The sequence below is a fragment of the Trichechus manatus genome, unplaced genomic scaffold (assembly GCF_000243295.1).
Source record: "Trichechus manatus latirostris isolate Lorelei unplaced genomic scaffold, TriManLat1.0 scaffold00030, whole genome shotgun sequence".
In the NCBI taxonomy this organism is placed as follows: domain Eukaryota; kingdom Metazoa; phylum Chordata; class Mammalia; order Sirenia; family Trichechidae; genus Trichechus; species Trichechus manatus.
This window is the reverse complement of record NW_004443966.1, coordinates 14,970,744-14,983,549: the sequence shown is the minus strand read 5'-3', so window position 1 is coordinate 14,983,549 and position 12,806 is coordinate 14,970,744. Positions and strand designations below refer to the sequence as shown.

General features: G+C 38.5%; 1 protein-coding gene across 1 annotated transcript in view; it reads right to left on the bottom strand.

Annotated features, from left to right (window-relative positions):
- KIF23 (kinesin family member 23) overlaps window positions 1-12,806 on the bottom strand; it is a 32,863-nt gene that overhangs the window by 17,034 nt on the left and 3,023 nt on the right. Inside the window, exons 3-11 of the mRNA XM_023729864.1 lie at window positions 8,577-8,682; window positions 8,234-8,370; window positions 7,932-8,041; window positions 7,325-7,495; window positions 5,692-5,733; window positions 4,876-4,988; window positions 4,602-4,723; window positions 3,191-3,293; window positions 1-80 (exon numbers count right to left, since the gene is read on the bottom strand). Of these exons, the coding sequence (XP_023585632.1) occupies window positions 1-80; window positions 3,191-3,293; window positions 4,602-4,723; window positions 4,876-4,988; window positions 5,692-5,733; window positions 7,325-7,495; window positions 7,932-8,041; window positions 8,234-8,323 (831 nt within the window). The 5' untranslated portion in view covers window positions 8,324-8,370; window positions 8,577-8,682. The remainder of the gene's footprint in view (window positions 81-3,190; window positions 3,294-4,601; window positions 4,724-4,875; window positions 4,989-5,691; window positions 5,734-7,324; window positions 7,496-7,931; window positions 8,042-8,233; window positions 8,371-8,576; window positions 8,683-12,806) is intronic.

Genomic DNA, 12,806 nt, shown 5'->3' with positions numbered 1-12,806 from the left:
CTTGTTAGTGCCATACATTTGGTTCTCTCTGAGGACTTCCATACATGTTCTCAACGTCATTAGTGACTGATTGATGTTACCTGATGAAAAAACCCAGAAGACATTTGAAAACAATATAGTAGCTAAAGTATGTTTTGTTTGCCTATAAAATCTATACTTCATAAAACTATTAGGTGGAAATTACAAATAACAAATTTTAGTTGCTTGATTCAAAGAGCTGTCCATGCACGGCTCAGCTTTCAATAGCAGTATTTAAGGAGAAATTAGTTATTGTTTTAGAGATTCTATCAAATGGATTCTCTCTACTAAATGAAATATTGGACTTAATGACCAGTAAGATTTCTTCCAAATTCTAAATTCTGTGAAAGAGGATATTAGATGCAAGTGTTTAATATCCTTATATTAAAATAATGTCCTAAAGTATGACCATTTCAGGCGAGTGTTGGCTCCGAGAGAGCTCCCCAGCCCCACAGGGGTTACTGCTGTTTCTAACAGTCAAGCATCTTAGGAACCAGCTAACTCTGTCCCCTGGACGTCTGAACAAGGATTTCTTAGGAGTCATGATTACTCCTGACCACTCTTGTTTGGATTTCTGAGCAAAGGCAAGTCTGACAGATCAACCAGCCCTCTAATAATGCAGAAGGTCTCACTGGCATAGACCCCCAAAATAATTAAGAATTTGTTCATTTTGGAACATTGATTAAGTCAGCTAACTCTACCATTGCTTTCATCCTTGTCCACCTCCCAGAATACAAAACTCATATGTACCCCCATAATATTTCCATGGTTCATGATTCTCTTCCTTGGTCCAAACTCCCAATGATTCTTTCCTCTCCCAGTGTGCTATCAGGAACTCATGTTGCCGTCAACAGATTTCTCTGACTTCCTCAAGCCACTCATGGAATGATCCATTCACCTCCCTCCCTTAACGGTCAGGGGTTCTTAACCCAGGATCCATGTTGTCCATGGGTAGCTTTCAGGGAGCCTGCATACTTGGATGGGATATAAATTACATCTTTATTTTTCACTGACCCCTAATTTAAATTTAGCAGTTCCTTCAATTATGAACCCAGGCCAAAAAAAAAATAAAAAGACCAAAGTAGTATTAGTAGTGCCTGTGATTTAATCAGTAGAAATTACAGATTTTATTAATAGCACATTCCAGTTTATTGCAGATATCTCAAGATAGCTATGTTCATCACTACCTCAAAATTGTGTAATTGGACCTGCTGCTAGGTTATTTAAGCTTTTATTATAATAAGCACATAAATTATTATAACACTAATTCTTTTAAAATATTTTTTAAATGCATTTCAATATATATAATTGGTTGCCTTTGTAATCCTATGTATTTTATGGTACGCATTCAAAATTATTCTGAGAAGGGTCCACAGGCTTCCCTCTGCTTCCATGGCACAAAAAAGGTTAAGAAGCTGTGCAACCTAACTGTTATCTGCCGGAAGAGTAATGCTTCCCCTGTAGCCCTGTAGCCTTTGAGTAAGGCTGCTTGTCTTCTAAAGCCTGACATTCTACAAGGATGGTGAGCATAGGGACAGCAAGCAACCTTTTCCTAGTTCCTTGCTACTGCCTCCAAATGTTCCTCCTAGATGCCAGCTCCCGGGTTAACCTGGTATCTATAAGGATCGTCACTTGCACGTACTGACGTCAGCGGGCGCTGTCCTCCTCAACTCCAGTAAATCCTTATCTCCCTATTCCAGCTGCACAACCATGCCCAGACTCTGAACCTTATTGCTTAGAACTGCACTGCCTATGCAAACTGAATGCCTGTCATACACCCGAGCCCCAATCCTTTTACTCTAGTTTTCTCACTCGAACTCTTGTCACACCTATTCTTCACCCACGTTAATACTGATAGTCCTCTTCATTTTGTCCTGAAAGCATCAAGGTCTTCAGGCTTTTACTTTGTTCTCAATCCAGCTAAACTTCATTACTCGTCAAGGTTAATCCTACCAAAAGCACCTAATGAATTACTAAAAAAGGCTCCTAACTGTTCTTTCATATCTCCAGACTTGTCCCTGGTAAATTCATGTTCTACACTGGCAAAATGATCTTTCTAAAAGACTAGTCCTTCGTTGATTTTAAGGGAAAGCTATTTAATATAGTAGGAAGACTAGTTTTGAGAGTCCAACCAACTTGGATTTGAACCCAGACTCCAGCCGTGGTAAAATTATTTAACCTCCCCCAACCAATGTCCTCATCTGAAAAATGGGGACGATACAATCCTGAAAATTCAGAATCAAGAAATCAAGCCCATGCATAGTAGATACTATGATACACACTAGACCCTCAATAATAGGTAGTTACCATTATTCCTTCAAGATAAAATTCAGATGTCTTAATATGATAGACAAGGGTCTTCATGACCTTGCCTTGCTCCCCTACCTCAGTTCTCACCCACATCGCAACCCACACCTCCACTTCAGCTAAGCTGACCTTGCCATACTCTAAGGACTTGGTCTAAGTGTCTTCCTCCCCTGGCAACGATGATGCCCTTAATCCTATCCTTCTTCACATAGCTCCCTGCTCCTCAATTTAAGTGTCAGCTCCATGAATGCTCCCAGGAACCCCCTCCCCACCCCCAAGACTGCTACTCTACTCTCACAGTGCCTTGAACTCACTTCATCACTCTACTAGAGGGTCTCCTTAGTTCCTATCATCTCTTGTACTGAGCTGAGCTCTCAAGTACAGGGCTTCATCCTTTACACCTGTGTTCTGGCACACAGTAGTATTCAATAAATATTTATTAACATAAATACAACTTACATGGCTACTCCAAAGATTTTAAAAAAAAACAACAGATTTCCTTCAACTGGCTTTTGTGTTCAAAAATTTTTTCCCCGTCTCCAGAAGCTGATTCTTACCACTATGAATATTTGGATAACTGCTAATTCATTTAATTTTAAGGACCCAATAGTGACCTATAATACTACCAATAGATACTAACTAACAGACTCTGTCAATACATATTCACTTTTTATTTAGTCAATCTCCCTTATTCTTACATCAATACCAAAACGGAATCACTAAAGAAATACCATTGACCATTCAACTTAACCCCTAAATGATCTAATTGAAGACAATTATGTTTCAACCTCCTATCAATAAACAGATAATAAACTGGCATTGCAATTTCTGACAGTCGCAGCAGTAAGTACTACACTTTATTTACCAGCTTCACGTAGTCTGTTCCCTTCTGCTTTTGTCCGGTTGGTTCTTTCACTTCCAGCAAGATCTACCAAGGACAGCTGGCTTATAGTGATTTGTTCTTTTTCCTGAAGGAATGTCATAAAGCCAATAACATGAGTTGTAACTTGTTTACAGTGTTCTTTAAATAGATCCAAAGCAACAAATTAGCAAATCACATGAATACGCTATTTGTGTAATACAAAATGCAGAGAGGTGATGGTAAATGTTTTGAGGAGAGTTTACTAAAAGTGTTTGATAAATATACTCCTGACGCCTGGTCTTCTACACTGGACCATAAGCTCCATGAGAGCAGTAACTCTCTGCATTCTTTACCACTTTATCTCCAGCACCCTGCATAGTGTCTAGCACTTAGCAGGAACTCAATAAATATTTGCTGAATAAAGAGGAAGTCTAGAACAGGGATATCCTAAATTTTTGTATAACTAGGAGTTTAATAATTTTATAACAATTTAATAATTTCATAATACTTTTAATGATTTTTATAATAAGAAATGAAAGTCAAGAGGTCCATAACTGACGTTTTAATATTAGATGTGCTTCTAAGGAAACCAAACGTATACGGAGGCTTGCCTTATAACCATGTTCTAGCTAACATTTACTGATGCTTATTATAAGCCAAGCACTTGAACAACAGCTCTGCATGCATTACCTCCTTTAACCTCACAACCTAAGCAGGGAGGTTCTGTTACACTTAGATCAGAACACTAGTGAATACACAGGAATCAGGATTCCTGGCAGTCTTCACTCCAGTGGCTGCATTTAAACTGCCCAGCTGTACCATCTCCTCTTTCCATCTGTAAACCTTCATAATGACTGCCAGTTTCATGATATAACTTGAATGGAATTACACCTTAATAGCTTGAAGTTATTAAATGATGTATATTTGGCCTCAAATGCTGTTACTAATTAATATAAGCCTTGTAGCATGATAAGGCCCAGCAGCAAACAGTGATCAACAGATGGAGGAGCTCCCTGGCCTATCAGCCAAAAAGACGAACAGTTTAGAACACAGGCCACCTCTTGAGCTGTATACCTAGTAAATTAATTGGTGACCTTCCAAAATCATTAACTGAGTTGCCACTTCAAAATGAGTCTTCAGAGATAAAACAACGAATCACACGTCCTTCTCCTTTTATCCCCTTTATTAAATTTATAAAGCTTTGTAAACCTTCTTCACAGCAAAATCCCAGGTTCTGAGATCTACTACCCAGCTTCCTAAAACTACCTCATAGAACAAACATACAAACAAAAAAAGGCATCACCTACACATATATTAATCCTGGAGCAATCTCAACTGCAATGAAACCTCCCTGATTTAACTGCAGAAATTAAGGATTCAGTTAGAACAAGAAAGACGTCACACACTACTTTACCTGTAAGACATTATCTCCATCTGCATCCAAGGGAGCCTGAACTAATTTAATGTTGAACACACTATGGGAACGGCTGGACTCACGATTCAGATGGGTGTTAGCAATACGCCTCTTCTTCTGGCCTATGATGACAGAGAAACCACTGATCAACCCTGAACTCAGCCGTGTCATTACACATGCTTTCCATTCCTCAGAAAAGTATTGCTGTCAAATTGTAGTAGCATCTCTTAGAATTACATTTATTATTTTATATTTTTGCAATTCTGTTTCTAACCTCTCCAGAACACTTCGAAAGCCTCCTCAGTAGATTTCACTTCTACTTCTGTACATCCTGCAACATACATGTTGTGGTTCTTATCTTCACGAAGCAATTTAGATTGTGGAGGTCTATGAGAAAGAAAAAAAGTCAGTGTCCTAAATTATGAGATGCCGGTATCTTCACTTAAGACAAAGACTAAAATGTCAGACGACATGACATCCATTCTTAAAATGGGAATAAGCTTAAGACAGACCCCAGAGAAGTATTAAACTTTAATAAGATTATAAAGATATAGTCAAGATTAGTGACACAACAGGGTAACAGGCACTGATTATTTTAAAAGTTTGCTCTAACTCACAAAGCACACAAAACAACACTAACAACTAGAGACCAAAGCAGCATGACAGCAACAACACGTGCACAGGTAACAGCAAAATCTAGACTATTTTCCTACTTTTAAAAGATCAGCAGATAGAGCTGATTCTGACCTCCTCAGCAACAGTAAAAAAAATAATTCAGAAAGAGTTTGGCATACACCAGGAATGGCAGTCCTTTTAAAGTGACTGTCAAGTTGTAGTCCGTGTGGTAGGATGAGGGTGGGAAAGGTGCTGTTTGTTTGGCCTCAAGTCTCGTGAATGGTGGAGGTAGGACATTCACCAACCACCATCACGGACATGGGCAGATTTTTCAGGAAGCAAGGAGGGGCTTAGAGGAGGTAGCAGCCAGCCCACTGCCAATGAAAAACAATCTACATGCAAACACACCACAGATGCCAACTACCAGCGTAACTGTACCCTTCTCCCTAAGAAAAGAGCCAACCCCATCACATACATAAAATCTGTGTTCCTCAGGGGAGTGCTGCAACTGTTCCACCTACCAAAGGAATAAGGTGTAAGTCACTGTTCCTACAGCAGTCATGTCACAGCAACAGGTTCAGTGCAGCACAGGTGACAGGGAACCGCACCCTTGTAAGTTCACTCAGGGAGTTACCAGAAAGGTTACAAGGCACAGAAGACACATGTGTCAGCCTTCCTTTTGTATAACTAAATGAACGCCATGGACGTCTCCTTTAAAATTAATCTCCTTGAGAACAAACCAAACAAAAACTTGGCGCATGCACAGAAATGAAACTGGTTGGTAGTGATGAATGACATCACAAAGATTTAGAAGAATGAGTAAACACACAAAACCAGAGTCAACACAGCTGATACACTGAAAGTAATCTGTTTGATACAAACCATTGTTTCATAAGTTCTGTACTCCTTCATGTATTTCTCTATAACCTAACCCCAAGAATCTCTCTCTTAAATACCAAGATTCCAAGGGTAAATAAAGATAGGTCGCTCCAGAATAAGTCCCTTTGTAAAGTTCTCATTTGCGGAAGGATTAAGTAGAGCAAAAGCACAAAAGGAAGCAAAGTCATCCTTCATATAAACTCATAATCTAAAATGTGATTAAATTTGGTTTACTTAGCAATTTTGTAATCGCTTCCTTAATCAATGCAGATGAAAATTCAAGGACTCAGGGTAACTGCACCAAAACGTGACTCAGGAACAACCACAGAAACACTTATCAAGTGTGGCCTCGACCAGTCTATAAACTGACTAATGTAAATAAAACTGAATATACCAACATCTGTTCTCAGTCTAATGATTTTCTAAATCCAGCTGTTTCCCCAGTGATGTTTCATTAGGCTTATACACAAAGTTAAATAGAAGACACAGGTCAACATATTATTTATGTGCTAACAGACCCTAGTGAAGACAGTATTTAAAAAAACCTTTGGCTTTAGAACAGAATCATCAGCTCGAGGACAAGCCACTAGTATTAGATGTAAGTTTCCAGAGTCAGCTCTGGCACAAATGCAGATTTATTGTTTGTGATGTCAGATTGCAACTGGTCTTTAGTCTAAGCAGGGCAAGACCCAAAGAAATCTAAGGAGCAGTGATTTAACTCTGGTGGAATGATGATGCAGATGTCACTGCGCCTCACAGAGGGTCTGTGTTAGTTGTAGAGACAACAGCTTTAGGCTCTATTATGTAGAGATCACTGAGACGCAAGATGATTACAGAGGCTACAAAACTCCAAGTGCTAGTGTCAGGTTCTTCAAAGGTAGCCCTTTCATACCTCATTCACAGGGACACTTCCTGATAGAATTCATTATGATCTGTCTCAAAACATAGCCTAGGGCCAAAAGTTTACAAAAGTTACCCCTAAGATGGATATTCAGATCACTTTTTTCCTTGGATGCCTTGACCCACTGGTTCCCTAATACAGCTGCATAGATCTAGTTAATAATAGAAGATACATTGTGCACCAACTACATGATATACAGATTATACCACTTCATTCTGACAACAACCGGAAAAAGTAAGCACTACTCCCCTTTACAGTCAAGGAAGCATTGAGGTGAACTGATTTCCCAAGGTTACACAGCTAAGAAGCAGCTCTCTTCACTACTTACTTTGGCTTTATGGGATCAAATGGCACCTCTTCCAATAGATCATATATGTAATTATTATATATTTCAATATAAGAGACAAATACACCATAAACACTATCTTCATCAATTTCTTCTGCTTTGCAAAATTCTTGTACAGTTATCATATCTGCAAATTCTGGATCTATTTGTCGTCTGGAAAGAAAAAGAAAGTCAAAACAGTCTAATCTTCTACATCGTGAGTCAATATCAAAAGTGAATGACCCCAAACGGAATCTGAAAGATATAAATGATTTGCCATTACAAGCAGAAGTGCACAAAGCAACTTTACACATGGTCACAACCCCCAACAGCACCCTGTGTCCTCCCAGATACACAGCACAGTCTTTGACACCCGCTCCCCACCCAGAGCGGCACAGTCTCTAACCAGTGATTCGACGGTAGTATGCTCAAAACCAAAGAAAAAATACGAACAAATAAACTTAAGAACATTCCTCAACTTTTACCTCACTAAAGTCAACTGTCAGACCAACTTCTCTACCTATTGTTCCCCATTTCCTATACTCAAGGAAACCGCTTGACAAAATCCTGTGCCCCTTAGGCCAGTGTATATACAAATGTAACTACTTACTTGCTAGATGGAGTCTTTGGATTGGGCATGGCTTCTCTTTTCTGACGTTCTAATAAGGCATCAACCTCACACTGTATATCCATACTATTCCTATCATTAGCTTTAAAAACCTGAAGTGGGGCAAAAATCAGACCAAGTTTCTTAGACTTTGACTTAAATAAGAAGCATATTTAACATTTAAACATATTTAAAGTTTACAAAATGGATCCAGCACTTTAGTTTTCTTAATACCATTGTATCCATAGGTTTCTTAGTCCCTGTGCTGGTAAGTGAAATAGTCACAACGCAAAATAATTGCTTACATATCGTTTAGCTTGAAACAACCCTATACTGTTGAAGATCATGTCCAAACAACGAGGAAGCAGACCTCCTTCCCCAGGTGAACCAGTCATTGTGTGAGTTTTTCCACTTCCGGTAACACCATATGTAAAAAGAAGACCTACAATGTAGCAAGTCACAATCAGTCAAATCTTAAAAGTTCTCCACTTATAGTATTTCTTCACTGTATCGCAAACACTAAAAATGAACGGCTTATAAAAGCCAGATTACTACCACCCTAACAGTTCTGAATTTAATGTCAAACATAAATCAAAAAGTTTTATCAGAAAGGGGGAAAAAACACAACGAAAATTCCAAAAATCATACCATTTTTGCCATGAAGGAGGTCATCCACCAAGGGGTTAGCCACAACATCAAAGAGCTCCTTCTGGGTGGTGTGAGTACCAAATACTTGTTTAAATGAATACTGAGTCTGTGGATAAGGAAAAAATTAAACATGCATATATGGGATTCCACTATATGTTAAGTGAGAAATACATTGGTTTCAACTTATTAAGAAAGTTCTTTTTAAACATGTAAGAGCTAAATACACAAAGAAATAATACAAATGCCTTTCAACTTGGAACCCTTTGTTTCTTAGCATCTCACTAAAAGTCATGACATACCCTAAACTATACCACTTACAAACTGGTAAGTATTTTCAGTGGCCAAGTACAGAGAATGTAGAAAATCTTAAGTCCACTAACGCTTCATAAACCAAAGCTGACTTTGTTTCAATTAAGTGACAAGAACACTAAAGGGTATTATAATGATTCATAGTCCTAGATTTGTGAAAATCCTCAAGCATTATTTCATACACTATTTTACTGCTTATTTTTTTCTTTATAAAGGTATCATTTAAAGTAGCATAGCAGCATAAAACCAAGTGTTTTGATGCTGCATTTTAAGACCAGAAATAAAATGTTAATACGATCTTAAATTCTTATACAAAATAAATGTTAAATAAATTGTGGCCTTTAAGAAGGCAAGACTACTTCAATTACCAAATCTTTTTCCAAATAAATTATAAAGTATAACCATACTACCAAAGACATTACCAAACCCCCATCTGGAAAATTAGATTGGGTTATATATATATATATTTATGTGTATATATATATCTTTATTGTACTTTAGAAGGTTTACAGAGCAAACAAGTTTCTCATTAAACAATTAATACACATATTGTTTTGTGACATTGGTTGCCAACCCTACAACATGTCAACACTCTCCCCTTCTCGACCTTGGGTTCCCCATTACCAGCTTTCCTGTCCCCTCCTGCCTTCTAGTCCTTGCCTCTGGGCTGGTGTGCCCATTTAGCCTCGTTTGGTTTTATGGGCCTGTCTAATCTTTGACTGAAGGGTGAACCTCGGGAGTGACTTCATCACTGAGCTCTAAGGGTATCTGGGGGCCATACTCTTAGGAGTTTCTCCAGTCTCTGTCAGACCGGTACTTCTGGTCTTTTGTGTGTGTGTGAGTTAGAATTTTGCTCTACATTTTTCTCCAGCTCTGTCCAGGTGCCTCTATTGTGATTCTGGTCAGAGCAGTTGGTGCTGGTAGCCCGACACTATCTAGTTGTGCTGGATTCAGTCTGGTGGAGGCCATGGTAGTTGTGGTCTATGAGCATTTTTTTTTTTTTAATTTAAATTAAAATGTCTGAGTTGCCAAGGGAATGGGAGCTCTTTTATTGCTATTTTTGTTATTTTTTTGTTTTACTGGATTGTAGACATTGCAATTATTTCTGCAGGTTTCTTGAATTTCTTGCAGTTTTTGTTTTATGAATTTCAATGCTAAGTTATTTGGTGCATGAGTATATAAATACAAAATTTAATATGGTTTATAGCTTTGTCAAATGTTCCCCCTTTTTCCTGTTTAACATCCTTCACCTTAAAATCAACCTGCTCTGATACTAGAATCATGAACCTTTGTTTTAAAAATTGGCAGTTTTATCCCTCAAAAGGAGACATGGGTAAACTAGCGCTCAAATATATAATAGTAATAACTAACACTTACTTGGCGCCTGCCATGTCCCAGGCCCTGCCTAAGCACAGCACTGAATCATTTCATTCTTGCAACTTCTGACGTAAGTTCTATTAATTATTATGCTTATTTTATAAGTGAAGAAACGGGTTAAATAACTTGTCCAAGATAACATACCTACTTAAGCTAGGCAAACTCCCACCTTTGTGAAAGTTTTTATTTTAATCCTATGACAGCTTCACAGTTCATAAAAAAGAACAAAGAATCTTGGAATTAACGGGATATACACTGAATGGTGCTGAAAGGGTGAACAGCTGACCCTCCTTAACTGGTGAGGATAACTGAGGTCCCCTCAGAGGAGGAACCCGCTCAAGCCACAGGGGAAATGGTGTTAATGCATTTCCAGTCCAATGTATTTCAATGTATTCCATTATTATATAATCTTATCATGTATTTCCATTATACAATACTGCATTATACTGTCAGTAGTAAGAATTCTTAATCTCCACTAAACCTATTCTATATACTTGAAATTAATTCTAACAAAGAAGTAAAATTCAATAAGTCAGTTTTCAACTGTTTCACATCCTCAAAGGCCTACTCCTCCAAAAATTCTTCCTGGAGTATCATTTATTTATTTTTAATATATTTGACATATTTATTGAGCATGTGACGAACAGGACAGATGAGGTACATATCTTCTTGAAGATTACATTTAATGGGAAGAGAGACAATGAACAAGTAAATAGATAACTCTAGATTGCGGTAAATGCTACAAAGGACATACACAGGGTGCAGACCAAGGGAGAAGAGAGGGTGGGGTGCTGCTTCAGATGGGATAGACAGGACAGGCCTCTCTGAGGTAACAAGCTGAAACTGAAGGATGAGGACCTATCCATGCTAAGATCCAAGGGAAAGAGAAGACCAGACAAAGGGCAGTAACACAGCCCTGAGGCAGGATTCTGGCTTATCTGAGGAACTCAAAAGATTGGATGAGTATAAAGAGAGTGCATAGACAGGTGGATTATGCCTGCCTTTTTGCCCAGTTTAAAGACTTTATTCCTTGGAAGGTTTTAAACAGGAAAAAAATGAGATCTGACTTATGTTTTTAAAAGATCACCCTGGCTGCTCTACAAAAATGGATTAAAGAAAGTGGATGGAAATGGATGAGAGTGGAAGCAGGCTGTTCAGTTAGGTGTCAACACAGTCTCGTCAGTGCTGCTCAAAGTATGGTCAGCAAACCAGTGACTGCCAACTGCTTTTTGTTACCGATCTTTTTGTTACCAATTATCTTGGAAAAGATAATTACAAAAACCTGAGAGTAAATGCTTAGAAACTTTTGTGGCCACGTGACATTGCTGCAACATCCATGCTTTCGATCTCGCGAACAGAGTCTAAACAGGTTCAGTGTTGTCTAACTAGCATCATTAGCTGTGTCAAAGATTGATAAAAGCATCTGTCTGTAATCATAAAGAAGCTGTTCCTTCACGACAGATAGTTTGAGAAGCATGTCCTCAGTAATGAATAGTGGAGCTCAGACTAGGGTGGTGGCAGTGGAGACAGAAATGAAAGGGCAGTTTCAAGATACACTGTGGAGTAGAACTGACAGGATCTGCTGATGAAGTGGTATGAGGGGGTGAGAAAAGGTTAGAGCAAGGTTTCTGGCTTGAACAACTGCACAGATGTAAGAAGAGAAGAAATGAGAAGTGATTTAAAGGAAGAAATATCAATAATTCCTTTTTGGAAACAGAAAATAACAAAGGTTGGAGAGGCTGCGGGGAGATTGGAACTCTGCACTGTTAGTGGGAATGCAAAATGGTACAACCATTTTGGAAAACGATACGGTGCTTCCTTAAAAAGCTAGAAAGAGAAATACCATATGATCCAGCAATCCCATTCCTAGGAACATACTCTAGAGAAATAAGAGCCATCACACAAATAGACATATGCATGCTCATGTTCACTGTAGCATTGTTCACAATAGCAAAAAGAGGGAAACAACCTAGATGCCCATCAACAGATGAATGGATAAACAAACAATGGTACATACATACAATGGAATACTACACAACGATAAAGAACAGCGATGAATCTGTGAAGCATCTCACAAAATGGATGAATCTGGAGGGCATTATGCTGAGTGAAATAAGTCAATCACGAAAGGACAAATATTGTATGAGACTACTACTGTAAAATCTCTTGAAAAGATTTACACACAAAAAGAAACAATCTTTGATGGTTACGAGGGAAGGGAGGGGTGGGGATGGAAAAACACTAAATAGACAATTGATAAGTGGTAACTTTGGTGAAGGGTAAGACAGTACACAATACTGGGGAAGCCAGCACAACTTAACGAAGGCAAGGTCATGGAAGCTCCACAGACACATCCAAACTCTCTGAGGGACCAAATTACTGGGCTGAGGGCTGTGGGGACCATGGTCTTGGGAAATATCTAGCTCAACTGGCATAACATAGTTTATAAAGAAAATATTCTACATTCTACTTTGGTGAGCAGCATCTCGGGTCTTAAAAGTTTGTGAGAAGCCACGTAAGATACTCCACAGGTCTCGCACCATC